Source organism: Propithecus coquereli, unplaced genomic scaffold (genome assembly GCF_000956105.1).
Source record: "Propithecus coquereli isolate 6110/MARCELLA unplaced genomic scaffold, Pcoq_1.0 Scaffold35, whole genome shotgun sequence".
NCBI lineage: Eukaryota > Metazoa > Chordata > Mammalia > Primates > Indriidae > Propithecus > Propithecus coquereli.
The window spans coordinates 7,859,894-7,881,834 of record NW_012149174.1 but is presented as its reverse complement, the minus strand read 5'-3'; the positions used below and the strand labels follow the sequence as shown (position 1 = coordinate 7,881,834).

General features: G+C 34.8%; 1 protein-coding gene across 2 annotated transcripts in view; it reads right to left on the bottom strand.

The window, feature by feature from the left end:
* Positions 1 to 21,917, bottom strand: part of UBE2E3 (ubiquitin-conjugating enzyme E2E 3) — a 117,831-nt gene extending 95,914 nt beyond the window's left edge. The window contains exons 1-3 of one of the 2 annotated variants that reach the window (XM_012651217.1): positions 21,573 to 21,917; positions 20,823 to 21,041; positions 18,979 to 19,029 (exon numbers count right to left, since the gene is read on the bottom strand). In XM_012651217.1, the coding sequence (XP_012506671.1) occupies positions 18,979 to 19,029; positions 20,823 to 21,016 (245 nt within the window). In that variant the 5' untranslated portion in view covers positions 21,017 to 21,041; positions 21,573 to 21,917. The remainder of the gene's footprint in view (positions 1 to 18,978; positions 19,030 to 20,822; positions 21,042 to 21,572) is intronic. The other variant, XM_012651218.1, reaches the window with a different exon arrangement.
* Between the last annotated feature and the right edge of the window lie 24 nt (positions 21,918 to 21,941).

Below are 21,941 nucleotides of genomic sequence, written 5' to 3'. Positions count from 1 at the left end.
TTTCCAAAGTTTTCCGATAGCCTGACCTTTTATAATATATAAGATTTTAATCCATTTGGAGCTTATATTGTAAAAGTTGTAATTAATAATTTTTAAAATCATTATTTACTTATCCCAATTTTACTTAATAAATCATCTTAACCCCATGTTTTGGAAAGCTATTTGAAACAGATATTTTTGAAGGGTGTTATTTAATAATATACTGAGTCTCAATCTGAACATCTAGTGAAAAAATTTTAAAACAATATATATCCATCTACTATGTGCTAGAAACTGGGTTAAATGCTGAGAACAAAATGCAAAAGGCAGCTGCCAAACACAAAGGTCTTAGTATTACCAGAGAAACAAAGCAATTATCATAGTACAATATTTTTCATTCTGTCCCACTGGGGATCCTTGCTATTTGTAGGCCAGAACCACTTTTTAAAATATATCTTTACGTTACAATCAGTTCTAATACATCAGTCTTCAAAACTTACTTTCATAAATTTGCCTGTTTATTTTTCCATATAACAAATACTATTTACATATAACATACACCAGATATGTAATATCTGATATACTCCAGAAATAGGATTATCATCCACATTTATGAGAGTGAGAGGAGATAAACAACTTGCTCAACCTTTCCGTTACTCAATTGTGAAGCAGGGACTTGTCCTCCTATGTGCCTAACTCCAAAGCCTTTTATCTGAGTCATCAGGATTTTCTGGATGTATAATAAGGACAGTTTTTTCTTTTTTTTTTTTTTGAGGTGGTGGGGTTTTCAATCTGTCTCTGTCGTCCCAATATTTATTACTTTTCTTTTTCAAACTTTGTATTATAGTCATAGTTAACACATAATTATAATGGGGCATCCTGGCTTTTTCCCCCCAAAATTTAAGAGAACTGTTCACAAAAATATTTTCAATAGAAATTGGTTTTATATTAAAGGGAAGCATATTTTGTTATTTTAAGAAAGAATTCTCTTATTTCTAATTTAAATTGTGAGTCAGTTCAAATATGTCTAATGATACTCAACATCACTAGTCATTCGGGCAATGTAAATCAAAACCACAATGAGATGCCACTTCACACCCACCAGGATGGCTATGAAAAAAAAAACAAAACAGAAAATAAGTATGGCAAGGATGTGGAGAAACTGAAACCCTGGTATACTCACTGTTGAGTAAGTAAAATGGTGCAGCTTTTGTAAAAAGTAGTTCTGGAGTTCCTCACAAAGTCAGACAGAGAAATTACCACATGACAACGGCAATTCCACTCCCAGGAATATACCCCAAAGAGCTGAAAACAAGTATTCTAACAAATGCTTTTACACAAATGTTCAAAGCAGCACTATTCACAGTAGCAAAAAGGTAGAAGCAACCTAAATGTTCACAACTGATGAATGAATAAAATATGCCAAATGCTTTTTTCTATATTGTGGTATTTCTTGAAACGTTCAATTTTTCTTTTTTAGCCTATTGTTGTGCTTATGTCAGAGTACTAGCAACTGCCATTCTTTGCAGTCTTCTAACAAACTTCCTTTGTGGAGGGGTACCACTCTTATAATTAATAAATTCTACTTTTTAAATAATTTTAATATTCTTGTTCATTGAGATTAGATAATTGTCAATTAGTTGTACTGGTATTATGCTTACGGATTTAGTTCACATTTGCCTCAAAAGATGGTTAAGGTAGTTTTCCATCTTTTCTTATGCTCTAGAACAGAAGATAATATAGGAAATATCTACCACTTAGACATTTAAAATATCTTTTCTGCAATTCTACAGAAAAAAAAATTTAATGAAAATACAAAGTATAAATTGAAAAAAATTGTTTTACAAATAATCAAATGGTAGATAATCCATGTTTTCAAATGAATCATCCTCTGTTATTTGAAGGGACTGCTGTTAAAGATTTTTTGTTTTACTCCTTTTTGAATGAAAACACATACTAGTGAAATTTAGGGATATCACTGTTGCTTTACACTCACTCCATCTTCCCCCAAAGTTGTATCTTATTAAGTTCTGATTTACTCTATTTTTAGCTGTTTGCACTAAAATTTCATGCTGTCATAAAGTCTCTCTCTTTTTTTTTTTTTTTTTTTTAAGAGACAGCATCTCACTCTGTCCCACGGGCTGGAGCGCAGTGGCGGTGCAATCATAGCTCACTGCAATCCTAAACTCTTGGGCTCAGTTGATCTTCCTGCCTCAGCCTGCTAAGTAGCTAGGACTACAGGCACACGCCACCATGCTCGGCTAATTTTTCTTAGAGATGAGTTCTCATTATGTTGCCCAGGCTGGTCTCCAACTCCTGGCCTCAAAGGATCCTCCTGCTTTAGCCTCCCAAAGTGTTGGGATTACGGGTGCGAGCCATTGCACCTGGCCTCTCATAAAGTCTACAAAACTATACATGTGTACACATAGCCCTAATGTTCTAGTACAGACTCCTCCCCCACACACTATTACCAACAGTTTTTTGCATTATGACACAGGCAAAGTATAGGGGTACTTAGGTTAAGAAATGGCTAGCCATTAAAATCAAATATGAAATATAATTTTAACTGTTTCTCTCTAGCTTCACAGAGGATAATGGTACTTATCTTTCCCTGCCCCTTCCCCACTCTCCCTATCCCAACTAAGACCATTTCTCAAAGAATGGTTAGAGAGCCACTACTCTCTGAATCCTTAGACGGGCTTCCTAAAAATACATCTTCTCAGGCCACTTTTGGCCCACTAAATCAGAATCTCTACTTTGGGTAACTGTTGATTTTAAGACTCTTGATTCACAAAGCCCAACCAGAATACCTCCCATTTATAGGGACAGGGTAAGGGCAACCCTATAATTTATCAAACAGGGGTATCTCTGAAAGTGAAAGGAAATGCTATTAATATTTACACCAAGACAACAGATGCAAATCAAGGTGTATGCTCAAAGCAAGGTTGCTGTGGTGCGCCACACTTTGAGAATCTGGCTAGTTTCAGAACTACTTTTAACTAAGTTAATTAAAATTATTCTCATATTTAGTGCAAGTGCAGTATATTAAGAACTAAAAATATAAAGAAACATAAGATCTGTACCCACTCCTAGTGCCCACTTCAGTTGGGAAGAAAGGGCACATGACAAGAGGCAGTAAGCACCAGTGAATTAAATAACACATCAGTCTCTCAAAAGAGAGATGTGCAGGAAAGGATTCATGAAGATGTAGAGTTTGAAATGGGCCTTAAAGGATCACTACCATTTGAAAGATGAAAGCCACCCGAGGCAATGAAAGAAAGTAAACAAAGATGCAGGACCTAGAAAACTCAAGGTTTACCTAGGTGGTGGGAAACACACCACTTTTGCTAGAGTATAGAGAGGCTTCTATACATAATGGAAAATAAAATAAAGCTAAAATAAAAATAAAGGTAAGTTATGAGACAGATGCAGAAAATTGTGATGGACAACCATTGAGATTCTGAAGGCATTCCATAATCAAAAAGCAGCTGAAATACAATGTGGCATGAGTGCCCAGGGGAGATGAGAAGAGATAAAAGATGTAAGAGTGAAAAGAGAATAGATATCACACATAAATGTAAATACGAAACAAGAGTAATTAGAAGAAAGAGACATTTCAGATACATCAGAAAAATTGAAACTAAAAAGATGGGCACATAAAACAAAAAAGAATTAAGAGTAAGTCATACGAAAAAAATACTGACAGCTAAGATTACCAAATTATTTTTCTGAAATAAATTTGAAGAGGAAAAATCAGATTATAAAAAGATGAAAGAAAACAAGACAGAAAAGTGGAGAATATAGATTTATATATATGGCTCAATAAAATAAACATAAATGGGAAGCTGAGTAGTAGATAATAAGACAGGAAATGATGACAGAATTAAATGGATTTAAAAAAAAAAAAAAACCCTCTTAGAAAGGGGTTGATAATTGGGAAAAGATTAAAAGTAAGAGAAAAGAAAAAGTGTAGGCCGGGCACGGTGGCTCACGCCTGTAATCCTAGCACTCTGGGAGGCCGAGGCGGGTGGATTGTTTGAGCTCAGGAGTTCGAGACCAGCCTGAGCAGGAGCGAGACTCCATCTCTACTAAAAAAAAAAAAATTAGCCAGGCATGGTGGCGCATGCCTGTAGTCCCAGCTACTCGGGAGGCTGAGGCAGGAGGATCGCTTGAGCACAGGAATCTGAGGTTGCTGTGAGCAAGGCTGACATCACGACACTCTAGCCCAGGCAATAGAGCGAGACTGTCTCAAAAAAAAGAAAAAGAGTAGTCTGAGGCAATGAGTAAAGAGAAAAATCCTGTTAAGAACACAGGTTTTCCTGTAAATAAAATTCACTAATAATGAAAAGACCAAAGGGATACATAAAGTCACATATTTGCAAGTGTGTGCATATATACACATTAAGCTCATGCACAAAGTTCAAATTTACTATGAGATTTCAAAGCTGAAGGAGGTATAAAAACTAAAATGCTGGAGGAAGAAAATATTTTTTGCATATTAGACAATTTCATATGCGGTAAAAAATCACAAACATTTGGTCATAATAGATTTTACGTAAGAAATATGACTATTACAAATTATTATGCATTACTCAAAACAATGCTATACAAAATTAGTTTATTACAGCCTTACGATCTGCTATCACTGCAATGTGGAATCCAGAACAGTAATTTACAAGTGGAAGTGATAACCCCTTCTCTGCCAAGATATTTGGAAATGGGGGGAGAAGGTGGTTCTTGGTGGCCACAGCACAGGGAGAAGCCCTACTGGCATTTAGTCAGGAGAGTCCAAGGATGTTCAATATTTTCCAAGGCAAAGCACAATCCATCCCAAAATGTCTAAGGGGTTCCTGTTGAGAAACACTAAGCAGAGGAAGGAAGTTGCTTCTTTTATATACAGACAGGAGGGTTAATTTTTTAAATTCAATTATTGTGATAAATTAATTTGATTCTGATAAAGGTTTGCCTTCCACTTTAATCTATTGCCTCAGTTTAATTCAAGACTTAAAACAGACCTATAGTTCTAATAAAGATATTTCAGTATTCTAATGCCAAGACTTAATTATCTCTAACAACTGACAAAGAAGTGGCCAAAAGAATGTCATATGTTTAAAACAATAGCTTTAATAACTATTCAGTTTTCAAAATAATACCTAGAGCAATGGTTGAATGCATGCATTTGCACTGTTTTACCACCAAATAGGTCCATGCAATTTTTATACATCTAAGGTTTCCTAAGGCAAAGCAATTTGAGGTTTATTTAAAATTAAGAAGTTATATAAGGATAATAATGGCAATATAATGAAAATATAATGAAGTACTGCAATGGAAACAGAGCAAATATGAGTTAACAATAATTCTGTAAAGGATACTAGGAAACAAATTCATTATTTTGAAAAAGAAGAAAAAACTGGTAAACAAGGGAAAAAAAGTAAGCATTTATCCTGCCTTTACAATGTAACTGACATGACCTTATGAGGCTGCTAACGTTCCAAAAAGACAACCAGATTTTAGGTGTCTCTTGGTAGAAAAGCACACCACCACCAGTTTTGGTAAACAAACAAAAAAAAATTCATCCTTAATTTGATCAAGCCTCTTGACCTAACTCCCAAATTTACAAGAAATATTGAGGACAAAGAAAGATATTAAACTATGCCATAGGAATCCAGTAAGCAAAATACAGACTCTAAGAACTCAGCCCAGTTTCTTCAATAAATAAAGTGCAAAAATGAAAAAAAATGAGAACTTTATAGATTGGAAAATATAAAAGACATATCAACCGATCGCAATGTATCTACAGTTGACCTTTAAACAATACGTGGGTTGGGAAGGCGACCTCCATGCAGCTGAAAATTTGAGTATAACTTTTGACTTCCCAAAAACTTAACTATTAATAGCCTACTGTTAAACAGAAGCCTAACCAGTAACAAAAAGTCAGTTAACAAATATTTTGTATGTTATATGTATTATATACCTATTCTTACAATAAGCTAAGAAAATAAGAAAAATACATTTACAGAACTATACTGTATTTGATACTGTAAGTTTACATCGTGTTTATAAAATGAATCGTTTGTCTGAAATAGCAGGCAACTGCAGCTGCAGACCTCAATCTACAGTAACACATCAAGCAATTCAACTTATTCTTGTAATGTCATGACTTTTCTTTGCTTCTTGGGAGTGATTCCAGCATCACTAGTGGCACTTCATATGGGTCCCACGGTGTTATCCAAGGTTTACGGTATTGCACTAAACACGATGAAAAATACACAAGATCCACGAGAGATTACTTTTTATAGCAATACAAAATTTACTGGAGAGGTGAACTGCTCACACAGAGATGATCAGTGTCACACACGTTTTAAGTAGATACTCGCAATACCTGAGCAACAGCAACAGGAGATGGGTATGAAACTACTATAGTAGTACTGTATGCCCTACAGTTAATTTTATGCAGTTATGATTTAATACTGAATCTTTATGTTTGTTTACATTTCTCTCTACTGCAAATGACGCCATGTACAGTCTGTAAATGTGTACAAGTTTGGATAAATTTTAACTTTATAACAGATTTGTATTTTATGGTAGTAAATGATAAAATAGACTAGTTAGTATGTAAATAATTTTATGCATTCATGACATACTTGACTTTTTCCTATTTTTTTCAATGCTTCTAGGCTACATGGTTCAACCGTGAGTTTTTTGAAATTTTTGAAAGTCTCCAAAAATTTTTTCAACACATTTGTTGGAAAAAATTCATGTGTAAGGGGACCTACACAGTTCAAACTTGTGTTGTGCAAGGGTCAACCATTTAGATTTAGATTCTCATTCATTTAGATTCTCATTCAAGTAAGTTTGGAGAAGGGGAGGACAATACCCATGAGACAATTGTAAATTTGAATAATGGTTGATTACGGAAATACTGTAAAATTTTTAGGTGTATTAATGACATTGTGGTTAAGTTAAAAAAAGTCTTTATCTTTTGAAAATATATACTGAAATATCTGCATCTTTAAAAATACAGATTAAGATATCTGATATTTGTTTTAACATAATATGGGAGAGTAAAATGGATGGGGGTATAAATGAAACAAGATCTGCCATAAATTGATAACTACTGAAACTGGATGAAGGATACATGGATCCTCATCATAGTAGTCTGTTTACTTCTGTATATGTTTCAAGTTCTCCACAATAAAAAGTTAATAGAAGAAAATTAAGACATCTCAGTAGGAGGGAAAAGTGATCATTTGCAACATGCTTATTTGAGGGCTTAAAAAAGAACAAAATGAATATTTGGCAAAATCCTCTAATGGAAATGGAGAAATTAAGCATCTGGGAGGATAAAACAAAAATGTCTTCTAAAATTTAAAAAAAATCACTGGTGTACTAGTTTGCAGTCCCACCAACGATGGAAAGTAGTATGGAGATACCTCAAAGAACTAAAAATAGACCTACCATTTGATCCAGCAATCCCACTACCAGGTATTTACCCAAAGGAAAAAAGACATTTCATAAAAAAGACACTTGTACTCAAATGTTTATAGCAGCACAATTCACAATCCCAAAGATGTGGAAACCCAAGTGCCCATCAATACATGAGTGGATTAATAAAATGTGGTATATGTATACCATGGAGTACTACTCAGCCAGAGGAAAATAGTGATCTAGTATCTTTTGTAACAACCCGGATGGCACTGGAGACCATTCTTCTAAGTGAAGTATCACAAGAATGGAAAAACAAACATCACATGTACTCAATACTAAATTGGAACTAATCTATCAACATTTAGCAGGGAGGGGATGGGTAAATTCACACCTAACAGGTATAATGCATACTATGTGGGTGAAGGGCACACTTATAACTTTGACTCAAACTGTACAAAAGCAAATTATGTACTCAAAACATGTATACTTCTGTAATATTCTGAAATTTAAAAAAAGAAAGCACTAGTGTAAATGTAAAATAAACGAAAATTAAAGGCACACTAGTTAAAACTGCCACTGAATTCCATATTGATCTCTAAGTTGTGTTCAAAGCCTTCAAATATCAGATTTTTCCTCGTTGTGATACCAGGAAAATTTAGTACAAGCATATATATCACAAATCCAACAAATAACACCAATACCCTTAGAAATAAGTGTGAAGCAAGAATAAATCATAAAGCCAATGCCTCATGGCACCCTCTGCATTTTGTTGTTTGTTACTGTTTAAATTGAGAAGACTACAGAAAGCAATAGGGAGCCATAAAAAATATGTAGCCACAATCTTCTGAGATCGATTCTCTTGGGGACCCTAAATAAATGGAATCTTGACCTACTAAAATTTAATGTGAAAAAATGATCCATTTGTAAAGGACCTATAAAATTGTAAATGGCAAAACTAACTATAACTAACCACCCTCAGAAAAGGCATGAACAGTGTTTATAAAAAGTGAGACACACAGATACAAAAGGAAGATCATACTGATGATTTATAAGTAAAGAAAAATAAAATAAAAAGGTAACAAAATTCATGTTTCCCTAGGCCTTTCATTCAGTCCAAAGGATGTGGAGCTATACTCCCCAAAGCAATTTAAGACTAGAGATGTCTTTATTTCTCCCCAGACAAGCTGGAAGTTAAACAGAATGACAAAGTATATTTGCTCTGGCACACTGAAGCAGCAAAGAAACTTTGGAATGGCATAACTGGTCCAAATCCCTCCAAAACAGGCAGACTAAGCCTTAGACAATGAATAAGCACTGCAATACTGCAATTCCTTTCAAAGTGTTCTTTGTTGCAAATAACCATAAAATTAAAACAATTCTTATATACACCAAAGACCAAAGAGAAGGGACTGGGTTTTTAAAAATTTAATGACCCTAGAAATCTGACACTTACTTTGATATAACTCTATCACTTCCCACTGACCATCATATCCAAAATAGGTGTAATAAACAAGCTTATGCTATTTACCTATACATCCCTATAAAACCAATGAAGTATCAACAAACATAACCTAAAAGCTCTAGAATTTAACTTTAATACTGCATTTAGACAAGATACAAGGTACAGATTTGATTCATAAAACTCATTAGTTTCATCAAAACCATATAAACATGGCAGGTCACCCTGAGAACATTAGGTCTGTTTTGCTAAGCAGACCAGCTTCTTTTCCAAAGAAACTTACTAGAAAAAAGCAAATCCCCATACTAATATCTGGGAGTGATATTTGTATAAATTCACAAGTTTAGGAAAAAACAATTTAAATAAACTATGAAACTATATATTAATAAAACAATACTAAACGCTGTGACCAGTTCAGGACCTAATATAAAGCCAAATTTCTGCAAAAAGTCTGATCTAGTAGCAGTATTAAAAGATAACACACGCACATGTTGCTGATATCAGCTTTTAAAATTCCCTTAAAATCCTATGTGACTGGAGCTTTTCCCCATAAAGCATAGAAATTTTTATCTGCAGAGAGTTTTTTCCAACTTTAAGGCAATTCATAAACATGATTGCTTCACAATACGCCAGAGAAAAAAACAGAGGTAGATTTAAAAGTTATTCCTTTGCCCACAAGACAGCCATATACAAAGAACTACAAGGCAGAAAAACAAAGATTGACCTTTTCCATTCTGATCACATTCAATCCCTGACCTCCTTCCTCACAAGAAAAAAGAGTAAGACAAGAGGGAGCTGGCCACTTGGGGAATGCTCCCTGAAAAGAAAATGCTTCTGAATGATAATCAAAAAAAGAAAAATGTAAAAAGGGCCTGGCACACCCAAGACAAAGAAGGAAACTCTCTTCTTTTCCCACCTCATCATTTGGACCCTACTTGCTTATAAGAACAGTTCCGGATCACCTGAGAGATAAGCAAACGCATGAGATATACTTACACTAAGCATGCAACTATAGACCTATAATCAACTCTGACTGCTTTTACCAGATTTCTCAAACAGCTGTACAAAAAATGCTCTCCTGTCAAAAGTAAACCTAGATTTTTGCCCAGGATCTATTACGTATACATGTTACATATGTGACACTTGGCAAGGTTCTCAACAACTCTCACCTTCAAGTTTTGAAATCTAAATATTTACTTCACAGAGTTGTTTTGAAAATTAACCAAAATATTGTATTAACAGGTTACTGTACTGTGAAACCCAGTACAGCACCAGGCTGATATTCAATTACTTCCTCTTTACTCTTTTGAAGTGAGAGTGAAAGTTACTATTCATGGAAGGTCTTGAGTGTGTGAGTTATCTATCTATCCATGTATCTCCTTTGTGGCTGAGAAACTGGTGTCTCACTGAATACCCACATACTTTCCCACATTTTTCAGTCACCTTGCAATTAGTCAAGACCCTGTGACTAGTTCAGGCCTTTATTTCCAGACCAAAGCACTTAAAAGTTGCCACATGACCCTCCAAGTTTCTTGCCTAGACACATGTTCCAATGGCAGACCTCCAAGACACAAGCAGCACAGATTCAAGTCAACACACTAAAGAGCTACCCAGAGTCCCTGGACCTACAGTGACTGCATATGAACAAGAAATAAACCTTAATATATTAAGCTACTAAGACTTCTAGGTTTGTCTGTAATCACAACACAGCTAGGAAAATTTAATGTCTCCTTTTATAACCTAATTGCACTTAAATGCTGCAAGACAAAATACACACATAAAAATGGCAAGTTTCATGCTTAAGTAGTAAAGAACATCTTCCTTTCTGTGTAATTCAGTATATTCCAAAATGAATAGAATGATTAAAATATTCAAAAGCAAAGTGAAAAACTAATCCAATATACACAGAACTTAAAAAAAACCCTGATATATAATTTATAGTTTCACCTTAAGAGGAAAGAACGCTAAAATCAAGAGTCTAAAATTTTTTTCTATTTAAGCATACAAGTGATAAAACAAAAAAAAACGATCCAAAAATAACAACTGAGAAGCTGAAATCAACTAATAGGAAACAGGTAAAAAGGAAAGCAAACCAATACTATAAAAACACCCCTTTCACGGTAAGTAGTAGCTGCAGTCATTGTCATGCAATAGAAGTAGTACAGTAGTGGCCCCTTATCTGCAGTTACGCTGTGGTTTTAGTTACCTTGCAGTCAAAAGCTGTCTGAAAATATTAAACGTAAAATTTCAGAAGTAAACAATTCAAAGTTTTAAACTGTGCCCTGTTCTGAGTAGAACAGAATGATGAAAGCTCACACCCTGCTCCACCCTGCCCAAGACTTGAATCACACCTTCATCCAGCTTATCCAAGGTGTATATGCTACCTGCCCTTAGTCACTTAGTAGTCATCTTGGCAGCGCTTGTGTTTAAGTAACCCTTATTTTACTTAACGATGGCTCCAAAGCCCAAGAACAGTGATGCTGGCAATATGGATATGCCAAAGGGAAGTCAAATATATGACAAAGGGAAGTTAACATCTCACTGTACCTAATTTATAAATTAAACTTCATCACAGGCATGCACGTATAGGAAAAAACAGTATATGTAGTTCAGTTTCAAGCCTCCGCTGGGGGGTCTTGAGAAACATATGCCCACGGATAAGGAGGGAACTACTGGATAGCACCATAAATGCTTATCCACAATTCTGGAATCCCAAAAGTGCTAAAAATCAAAGAGTTTTTGGTAAGATTCATGCAAAATAATTTGCTAGCAACACCAAATCTGAACTGACCTAAACCTATCCGTAGTTTCTACTTATCCTACTTAGTATGAATATTCATACATATCTGTTGTAGAAATAATAATGTGTTTGATTATGGAGTGCTGTGGGGGTATTTCATAAAATACAACAAATACATCATATATCTTTTTAAAATCTGAAAATTTCAGCATTCTGAAACACATCTGAAATAAAGGATTGTGGACTTGTGACAACAGAAGCAACCTCTGTATTATCTTAATGATGAAAATAAAACTCAAATGCATGGCTTTCTAGCCTGTGTGTAATTCAACGTAAAACTGAATTTTGATGATTTTCCAATGGTATTTCTCTGTGATATTAATTCAGTATTCCTAGTAGAACATAATAGATAGAACCAGCCTAAAGCTACATCATACAGCGGTATAATTAACTGGTAAAAGACCTAAAAAAAAAATAAATAAAAATACTGCTGTAAGTATTTCTGGCCTCAAAAGACCATAATTTAGCAGGTTCTCAAGGTAGTCATTCCTGTGGTTTTGCATAAAAAATAATCTGCACATATGTCAGATGATGTAAGATATATGTAAACTATAGCATGGAAGTTGCAGGACGTGGCGATACGAGCTCTGAGAAAGCTGTAGGTCAAGGTATCAAGCAGGCATCACTGGTAAGTGAGGAAAAACATCAAAGGCAAACTATCCAAAAAGTCAAGAGGCAAAGTATAGGAACAAATTATCCGAGGCACAGTTTCTCAACCTCATTACTACTGACGTTTTGCTCCAGATAATTCTTTATTGTGGGGGGTTGTCCTATGCACTATGCAAAGTCCTTTGTCCTATGCAAAGTATTTAGCAGTATCCCCGACTTCTACACACTAAATGTCAGAGGTAGCCCCATTCTCCCCCAGTTATGAAAATTGAAAATGTCTCCAGCCATTGCCAGTTGTCCTCTATCCTAGTGAGAGTAAAAACTACCCTAGTTGAGAACCAATAATCCAGAGGCAAAAGAAAGATTAAAAGTTTAAAGATGTTTCAGCGTCTAGATTCTAACAAAATGTCCAAATATATTAATACTTACCTGTCAAAAGCAGCATGGGAAGAAAAAACTACTTTCTATTTCTCTAGATCGACAAGTGGTTTTACTATATGCTTTTACCTCATATTTGTAGGGAACAAAAGATCAAGTTCTCCTTTTTCAATCTGAAAGCCCTTGCACTCTAAGCAAGACTTGTTGATTTTCCTGATAACTAAACATATTCATCTGTTGTTACAGCAACTCATTCAAGGATGAAATAAAGTACCAATTAGTTACCTAAGAAAGGAACACAATTTGCAGCATGTAGCTGCAAAGTAACCACATAACTTTCTCAAAAGCACAATTTTTACCCACCTTCTAATTACATTATCTGCATTGAACTTAACAGAACTGTAATAAAAATGTGATCTTTTTGATGAGAAGAATATTGTTTTCAGTTATTCCTTTGGAAAATGTTTTTAGTCACACAACAGTATTTAGTCCTTCTGCTGCACTGGTATATATAGAGGAAATTAGGTTTACTGTGATTATCAATTTCCTTTTATAAGCAAATAAAAATGATTGCTAAATAACCTTTGAATAATCATATTAAATATCACAATTATGAAAAAAGTAAAGAGTATATGGAATAATATAATAAATTTTCTCCAATCCAAAGTCATTGTTTTGCTTCGAATTTCTTTTTTTTGAGACAGAGTCTCACTGTGTTGCCCGGGCTAGAGTGCCGTGGCGTCAGCCTAGCTCACAGTAACCTCAAACTCCTGGGCTCAAGCGATCCTCCTGCCTCAGCCTCCCGAGTAGCTGGGACTACAGGCACGCCCCACCACACCAAACTAATTTTTCTATTTTTAGTAGAGACGGGGTCTCGCTCTTGCTCAGGCTGGTTTCGAACTCCTGAGCTCAAACAATCCGCCCGCCTGGGCCTCCCAGAGAGCTAGGATTACAGGCGTGAGCCACCGTGCCCCGCCTTGCTTGAAATTTCTATGTCAATTTAAGAGACTTCATATGCAAAGCTTCATATGCAAAGCATCACGTGAAGAGATACAGACATGAGTAAGACAATCTCTCCCTTCAAGGAACATTAACCCTTGCAGAAGGTAGATAAAGAAGTAAATAATTATAATACAGCATTACCAAAGAATTGTATTACAGCTGTATTGAAGCAACTATTGGCTTATTGAAAAATAAAACATCAACTCACTTCGATCATAAACCATTTAAAATAATCAGTAATGCCTGAGTCCCTGGAAAAATCCTCATGATTTTTAAGGTCTCTGCTGATTGCCAAAATTAAATTAATACTAAAACTAATAATAAAAACTATCCATCTGTAGATGACCACTGTACAGTGGAATGAAAAATACCTACAGTCAGAGCAGTTCTGCATTTTACCTATCTTATAAAGCAAGCTTCCAATTAAGATTTAATTTTTATAAAAAGGAGTTCCAGGATTTTTTTTGGTAGAGGTGAAAATAAAAGGACTAGATAATTAATGAGACACAATTTTGTTCTATATAATAGGGTACCTTCACATAGCACACACTAATATAACTAAAACAATAAAAATAATCAAATGTATAAGTAAAAAATAAAAAGCAACCTATCTATATCTATGGGAGGATTTAAAATCAATACTGTATAAGCAGTCCACAAAGCTATGTAGGTATGTTATTTCAATTATTACCTGTCTTCATACACCAACTAGAAAAAGCTTTCAAAATCGCACCTTAGATCACAAACAAGGAAGGAACGCTATGTTTAGGTAACCGGTAAATTGTATGAATCCAGAATCCGAATTTTACAAATACTGATATAGTCCTATTCTCAACAAAACCACAAATTCTTATAATGGGATACTTAAAAGGTGGAAAACAGAATCATCACTGCTTTCTAAAAATTGTTCATACTTTACTAGACAATCATAATCATAGCATTCTCTATTAAATTAACTATCAATGACTTCATGCATACTCCTTTAAAAGGGATACAGTATTTGTTCATCTTTACCCAATGTTTTTAGGCTAATTTTCTTTTTTACTCAAGTTCCAGAAAACTGCTTTTACTAACATTAAAACACAAACTGCTTGATACATACTCAATAAGGTGGTGAGTTAAGATGAAATTATTTCCACAGTAAGATGTGGACGCACTGGAGAAAATGACAGCAAGAGTGAGGGCATGCTGCTACACCGTCTCTCCCACTTTTATCTTGCTGTGGCCACTTAACTGACCCAATTTATATTGCTACAAAACTTTAAATATATTAATTGATTTACTCCTCACAACAACCCTCTAAAGAGGTATCATTTTAATCCCCATTTGACAGCTGAGAAAACTGAAGGACAGAAATATTTCATAACTTATCTAAAGTAACACAGCCAGTAAGTGGCAGAGCATGGATCTGAACTCAGAGCATCTTTGCTACTGTACCAGCACTTTTCAAACCTTAATATACATACAGTTCACCTAAAAATCTTGTTAAATTCAGATTCTGACTCAGTACTTTGGTTTTAGGAGGCAGGAGTCTGCATTTGTAACAATCTCACCTGTGATGCAGATGCTGTAGGTTTGCAGATCACCTGTTAAGTAGCAAAGTTCTAGTCTACCCTAGAAAATTATGGAAAGTGGTAGCAACCCTCAGAAGGAAGTAGAGCTCATCCTCAAACAATTAGGATCACGAGCAAGTTCTAGTTTAGAACTTAACTACTCCTTTTCTGATTTTTTTTAAAGAAGTTGTCAAAGTTTGCAAGTATTATAGTAACTGATTTCAGGTTTTGCCAGTCAACATATTGTTAATACTGTTAACTTCATACTTGTAATACCTACCCCCAATACGGCCTTTTCTACATCCGAAAACTATTTACACATAGCCTTGAATATCTACTTCAGAATAGATTTAATCTGAACATATTAAAGAATATTTAAGAGTGGATATTTGTACTTTTTCATATATAAAAAGAAATTAGGGGTCAAATTAGAAACCCAGTACCTTTCTAAACTTTTGTTGTTTGCACATGTGGTGACTCTGAGAGAGGTCAAAGACATCTTTTGGGAAACCAATGGAATGTAAAGGTCTTAATAAAACATCACTGAACAATTCCAGTCAATAATTCTTTTAAAAAACAGATTGGGAAATGTCCATAACCCAATTTCCCTTCATTCTCGTGGATCTATCAATTATTTATACCCTAATCTAAAAGACACAGTACAAAGTATGTACATAGTATAAATTGAAACGAATAAATATCATATCCCTATGCTTAAGACACTTTGGCCATGACCCTCCAATACCCTAAAACCTGAAATACCATCAAATTACTGGAAATAACATCTATATCAAACTATCAGGAAATAACATCAGTATCAAACCATACTATCAGGAAAAGAAATACCAATACTATCAAAATACATTAAAACATGTTTAAAGCCACTGACTTAATTTAACAATTAAATCTATCCTGAGATCACCTGGGTATATATTAGACACAAAAGTATAATAACTAAGGAACTAAAACATAGGAAGGGATTTAAGAAAAATCTCCCTAGTCTAAATAATTCTGGTTTTGCCGAGTTTTCTTGTCTTTCATTCAACTTTTTCCTGAATGTACACAGATATACTTTACGTTTCTTCCCTGAGGAAGAATTAAATCTGTCACATACTTTGACAAGCTTGTAAAAATCATATTCAAAATCATAATGGAATTCTGATTAAATAACTACATATGAAAGTCAAATGTATTAGGTTTCACAGATCGCAGGCAATAGGAATTCACATATTCTAGAATTTATGAACATAGAATTTCATTTTTAATTATAGCATAAATTAATAAATTTAAACCATACAATCACCATAAAGCTAAAATTCTCATTTATGCACCTGTGAATTAAAAGAACATAACACCACAATCTATCGCTGATCTGACATGAAGGGAAAAATACAATACAAATTCAAGCTTTTTCTCTGTCAAAATCCTAAAATGTCTCCACTAAAAACTCGGTATCCCAAATTCCCACTCAAGGACAAGAAGCAGGCCTTCTTCTACGCAAAAGAATCTGAAGACATATGAGAGTATGTGGATATTTTGCACATAAGGCATATGGAAGAAGACTGTCGCCAAGTAAGAAGTAGCAACTTCTCCCAGTGCCCTAAGATTTACATTTTGTTTGCTCTTTCTTTAATCACTTACACAGTCACAATTAAACTCTTATATTAAAAGAATTTGAGAACTATGTCATTTGTAATAGTTGAGTTATCACAGGTTGTAAAAAGGGAAAGCAGAGATGAGATATGGTATTGTTCACAAGAAAGCCCAGAGTTTTGATATTTTACTAGTCTAATCATTAAATGCAAAGCATCTTTTCAAAGACTTAAATGAAGTCTGGCATACAAAGAAAAAAATATAAGACAAGAGAAACTTTCTATGTCATAGAAAGATTCTACTCCCTCTAACATAATCCTCAGTGACCTTGAGGAAACATTCCTGGGCTAAACACGTAAATCAGATTTCTTCAGCAACTGCAATGCTAGGCTATGGCTCTGAGGTCACTCAACACATGTCTATTGGGCTCTCTAGATTTATGCACATACACTAGTTTGTGCCATTTGCAGAAAATCAACAGAAACCTTTAAAATTGTTTGACCTTACATGCAATTTAAAAACATTTAACAGTTTTGAATTGACAGGTCTTTACATCTTTCATAATGGGAAATATCAGAATACACTCTGCAAGTTAAGTGATTCTTCCAGAGAACAAATTTAACTTGACCTCCCTAAATGGCTACAGATTTGACACACCATTTAGAAGGCTGGAAGGAAATACTTTGATTTACTTGTTCTCTAAAGCAGTGCTGTTCAATAGAAATACGTCACATATGTAATTTAAAATTTTCTAATAAGCACATTAAAATGGCAAAAAAATGAAATTAATTTTAATAACATTTTTATAGCCAAACATACCCAAATACTGTCATTTCAACATGTAATAAATATATAAAATAAAATCAATGAAGTATTTTACATTCTTTTTTTGTACTAAGTTTTCAAAATGCAATGTGTATTTTACATTACAGCACATGTTATTTTGGACTAGCCACAACCGAAGTGGTCAACAGCCACATGTGGCTAGTGGCTACATTATTGGACAGCACAGCTCTTAAGTAATACTTTGAGATCTGGCACACCACTATCTCCTTAAAATTAGTTTACATTCATGTTCCCTGTTTGAACTGAAATGGTTGTGATTACAAGTATAAGCAAAACTGATAATTCACTGGATAAATCAGGATCAGATCACCTTATCGGAGGATCCAGTTCACACACACAGTAAGAAGCAATTGGATTATACCCTATTACATCTCAAGTAGACTTCAGAGAGAGGGTCTGATCACAAGTGAACACAACTTGTAGCAAAAATATAGGTTAGACATTAAAACATTGTCCTATCAAACTATAAAACTGCCTTATTTCTAACAGCCACTCTCATTCTTGAGCACATCTCTTTATGCAAATTATAATATTGTTTCTAAGTTTGTCAAATTTTGTAAAAAAACCAGAACACTACAGATGAAATGAAAAAAATTACTGGGGAAAAAATTATCAAACCAGCAACTTTTAATGTATCTTATACCAACCAAAAATCTTAAATTATTCTGCCTGAGTTCCACTAAAATGAATTCTTCCCACAATTCTAATTCATTTACTGCTTTTCACACACATATTTCAACTACTAAAATTACTGAGAAATTTCCCAAGCAATTAGGACATTTGCTTAAAATGTAAATAATTCCAACAATGTATTCTCTAGAAAACTGAAACCATTAGTTTAGCACATAAAATCTGTCCTTACAGCAAGTTACTGAATAAATCAAAGAGAAACAATTATACTCTTGTTTACCGCATTTACATTTTGTAACACCACATTCAGCAATTTCTAAATTTGGGAGGTCAGTTCAGATAGCACATAAGCAGTAACTTTTAAGCTTAACAAAATTTTTTAAGTTTCTACAATATACTTCCGAATAAACACGCTCTAACAGAAATACAACAGAACAAAAACCAACCCTATTTCTACTAATCTCAGTAAGAAGCACGAAAGCAGTATATTCATAAATCCACAATGTATAATATATGCTAAAAAGTATTTTTTCCTCCCAATTTTATTTAATTCACCTTAGACAATTTTTGTCTAATGCAGTTGCAAAGCTGTAAAGAAGCAAATGTAGCCTCTTCTGCTGTACACATATCCAGGAGCAATACATAAATCTCTTGATATTTTTCCACAATTTGAAATCAAAACAACAAAATTTATTTCTTACCTGCAGTTAGGAGGAGGATCAAGAGTTATTTCAGCTAGCTCCTTCTGAATTCTGTTAGTGAAATGAGAACAGACAAAAAGGATTTGAGGTAGTCTACAGAATAACCGGGAATTACACTGCCCTCTACCACCATGCAGTTAAATGCAAGGCTGGCTTTGCCTTCAGTAATGCTAACATGGCTGCTTCCTCTTTGTTCTCAGAGGCATAACCCAAATCCCTTAACAGAAACTTTGCAGCTTTTTTTCTCACTTGCTACTGTAAATAAGTAAGTCATTTACACCTGATTTAAGAAATAGTCCTCCACTAGTACTCAATAAAGGATATAAAATCTATTTTAAAACACTTTTTAGCAAAGAAATTCTCTTTTCAAGCTTATATGCAAATGAGACAAAAAGGGAGGAGGGAAAGCACTAGAATATTTGACAATGACTTCAAGTCACTTTTACTGAGGTAAAAATTAACAGGCCATCACAGGAGCACATTAATAGTTTTGTCAATATTTTACCTGTTAAAAAAAGTTTAAAATTTACAAATATCTTTACTAGTAAAAAAACTTCCAAAGACTATTTGGCATTGTCATTTAACCGTTTCTGATTTTCCCTGATCTTAGATGCAACATTTAAATTTAATAAATTTTGAGAGAGAGGATAAAATATACAGCCCTGAGTTAAGGTGGGGGAGAAAGCAGTTCTCTGATTTTACTCAAGTTTAAGATGCTTTCAAAACTTAAGATATGTTTAACATGTTCTTCAACAAGATTATAACAAATGAAGGAGGATATTAAATTATTTCAAAGACTGTTGTTATTCAATAAAATATTCTCATTATTAATACTTGATTACTGATATGATAAAGGTGAAAATCCATAGAAAAATAAGAGTATTTCTGAATCACCACAAAATGCAATATTTGATCAGTTTCTGTATTTTCTTTTTCCTTTAACTGTAATAAGAATAATCTAATGCTGTAGATCCATTTTATGAACAATTACTAGAGTTTGTGGATACTCCACTACTACTACCACCGCTGATGGAGTCCCATTGATAGAAACTTTTTTTCACCATCACAGAAAATACAAATCAACAGGCACCAAGTGATCTTTCACTTGATATTCAACAAACTGTTTCTCTTGTTGTTGAGTATCAACGTGTCAAGCACATCCAACAAGTTTTAGAGTGAAGAGGCACAAGGACAATGAAAGTTTCCAATCACCAAGTGACACCTAAAATTATAAATGACTCCTTGTCAGTGTTTTTTGCCCTTACAAGAACACAGAGGGAAAACCATAACTTTACTACAAAAAGTTATACCTGTGATGCATGATTTAAAGTTGTGTTTGTAAAACTGGAAGCAGACTTGGAGCACAATTTTAAATCTGCTTTCGAATATAGCTAAGGCCTGGAATTCACAAATTTTCTAGCAAATGGGATCATTTCTGATCATTACGTTTCATGAAGAGAGGCACTGCTAATCTCCAGAAGTGTCAATTTCATTAAAGAAAAGTATGACCCATAGAAGGAAACATCCCCAATGTACCATCTAATTTGGGTTCACCAAATTTTCCTTGCCAACTCCTTAACAATTTGTCAGAATACTAGTCTAAACTCTACCCAAGGACACTCTTTATTGAAGTTACCAAAGTTCAGGATAAGTTTGCTAAAAAGCATAATACTAGTGAGGTCACTTATATACCACCTAAAGAATGACAACTCATTCAAGTACGAATGAAACTGATCACGAAGTAAATATTTCTTAACTATTGCTACTGATGTAAAACCAACAAAAGCGTCCAACCACTTGGAAGACAACCTGACACTGTGTTCAATCATTCTTTCACACATTACCTTTTAGCACTAGTGGATAACTTAGCAGTGGTTTTGCTAGAGAGTTTGGTGTTTTTCTTCTGTTGGGTGGCAGAAGGTTTTCTTTCTTCTTGTTCTTCAGGCTCTGGAGCGGCTGGGTCTCGCTGGTCCGCATCTGAACTGCCACTGCTGGTGCTGGGGCTCTCATCATCGGACCTTTGCCTATCACTTGACATCTTGCTGAAGTTATCTCTTGGAAAACTTTTAAAGAGAATGGGGGTGAAAGGAGAAAATGTTAAATCTAAGAAATAAAACGAGCATTTTCTTCTTAGTATTCACCTAAAATCGTATTTTAATGAAAAAGCTTTAAAAGTATTCACACTTATTGTACAACAAGGTTAGAGGGGAGGTGATGTGTCTCACAACGCCAGCGTTCAGGGATTTACCGAACTCAAGTTAGAAAACCCACTCACATTTTTTTCCATCTCTTGGACAATCTATCAATTGTCTACTTTCTCAGAAAGCATGAAACAGATTTGCCAAGGAACTTAGGCAACGAGCATTAATAACATATGACACACTGTAAATAACAGATCTCGCTGAAAAATGCTAAAAAGTCACTAATAACGTCTAAATATTTACACAGTGACATTGGTCAAAGCTACCAAATTCCCTTTCCGAAAGGAAAACACACCCTGTTAATCGCCCATATGCTTATTTAAGGTGGCGATTTCTCCTCTGTGCACGTAAAGGCTTTAAACACAACACTTAGAAATTTAAAAATCAACTAACAAGCTGCTCTAGTTGTTTCCACAGCCAGCAGAGAAGATTCATCCGGCCAAGACCGAGCTGCCACCCTGGGAAAAGCAGAATCCAAACTGCACCTTCTGCAAAGCTCCCAATGCCACCAAGGTTCCTCGCTCAATTTTTACATCACGGACCGACATTTTGTCCAAAATAACGAAAAAAAAAAAAAAGCAGAGGAAAAACAAACAAACAAAGCCCCAAGAAGTACAACAAATTTCCGCGCCCGCGGAGGCAAGCCGCGGCCGGCGGCCACGCAGCTCCGCGGCCCTTTGTGGGGAGGGCCGCGCGGGGGCCGCGGGCAGCGCTCGCCGCGCCGGGCGCCAAGTGATGCGAGCAGCCTGGCCGGCCCCGCCG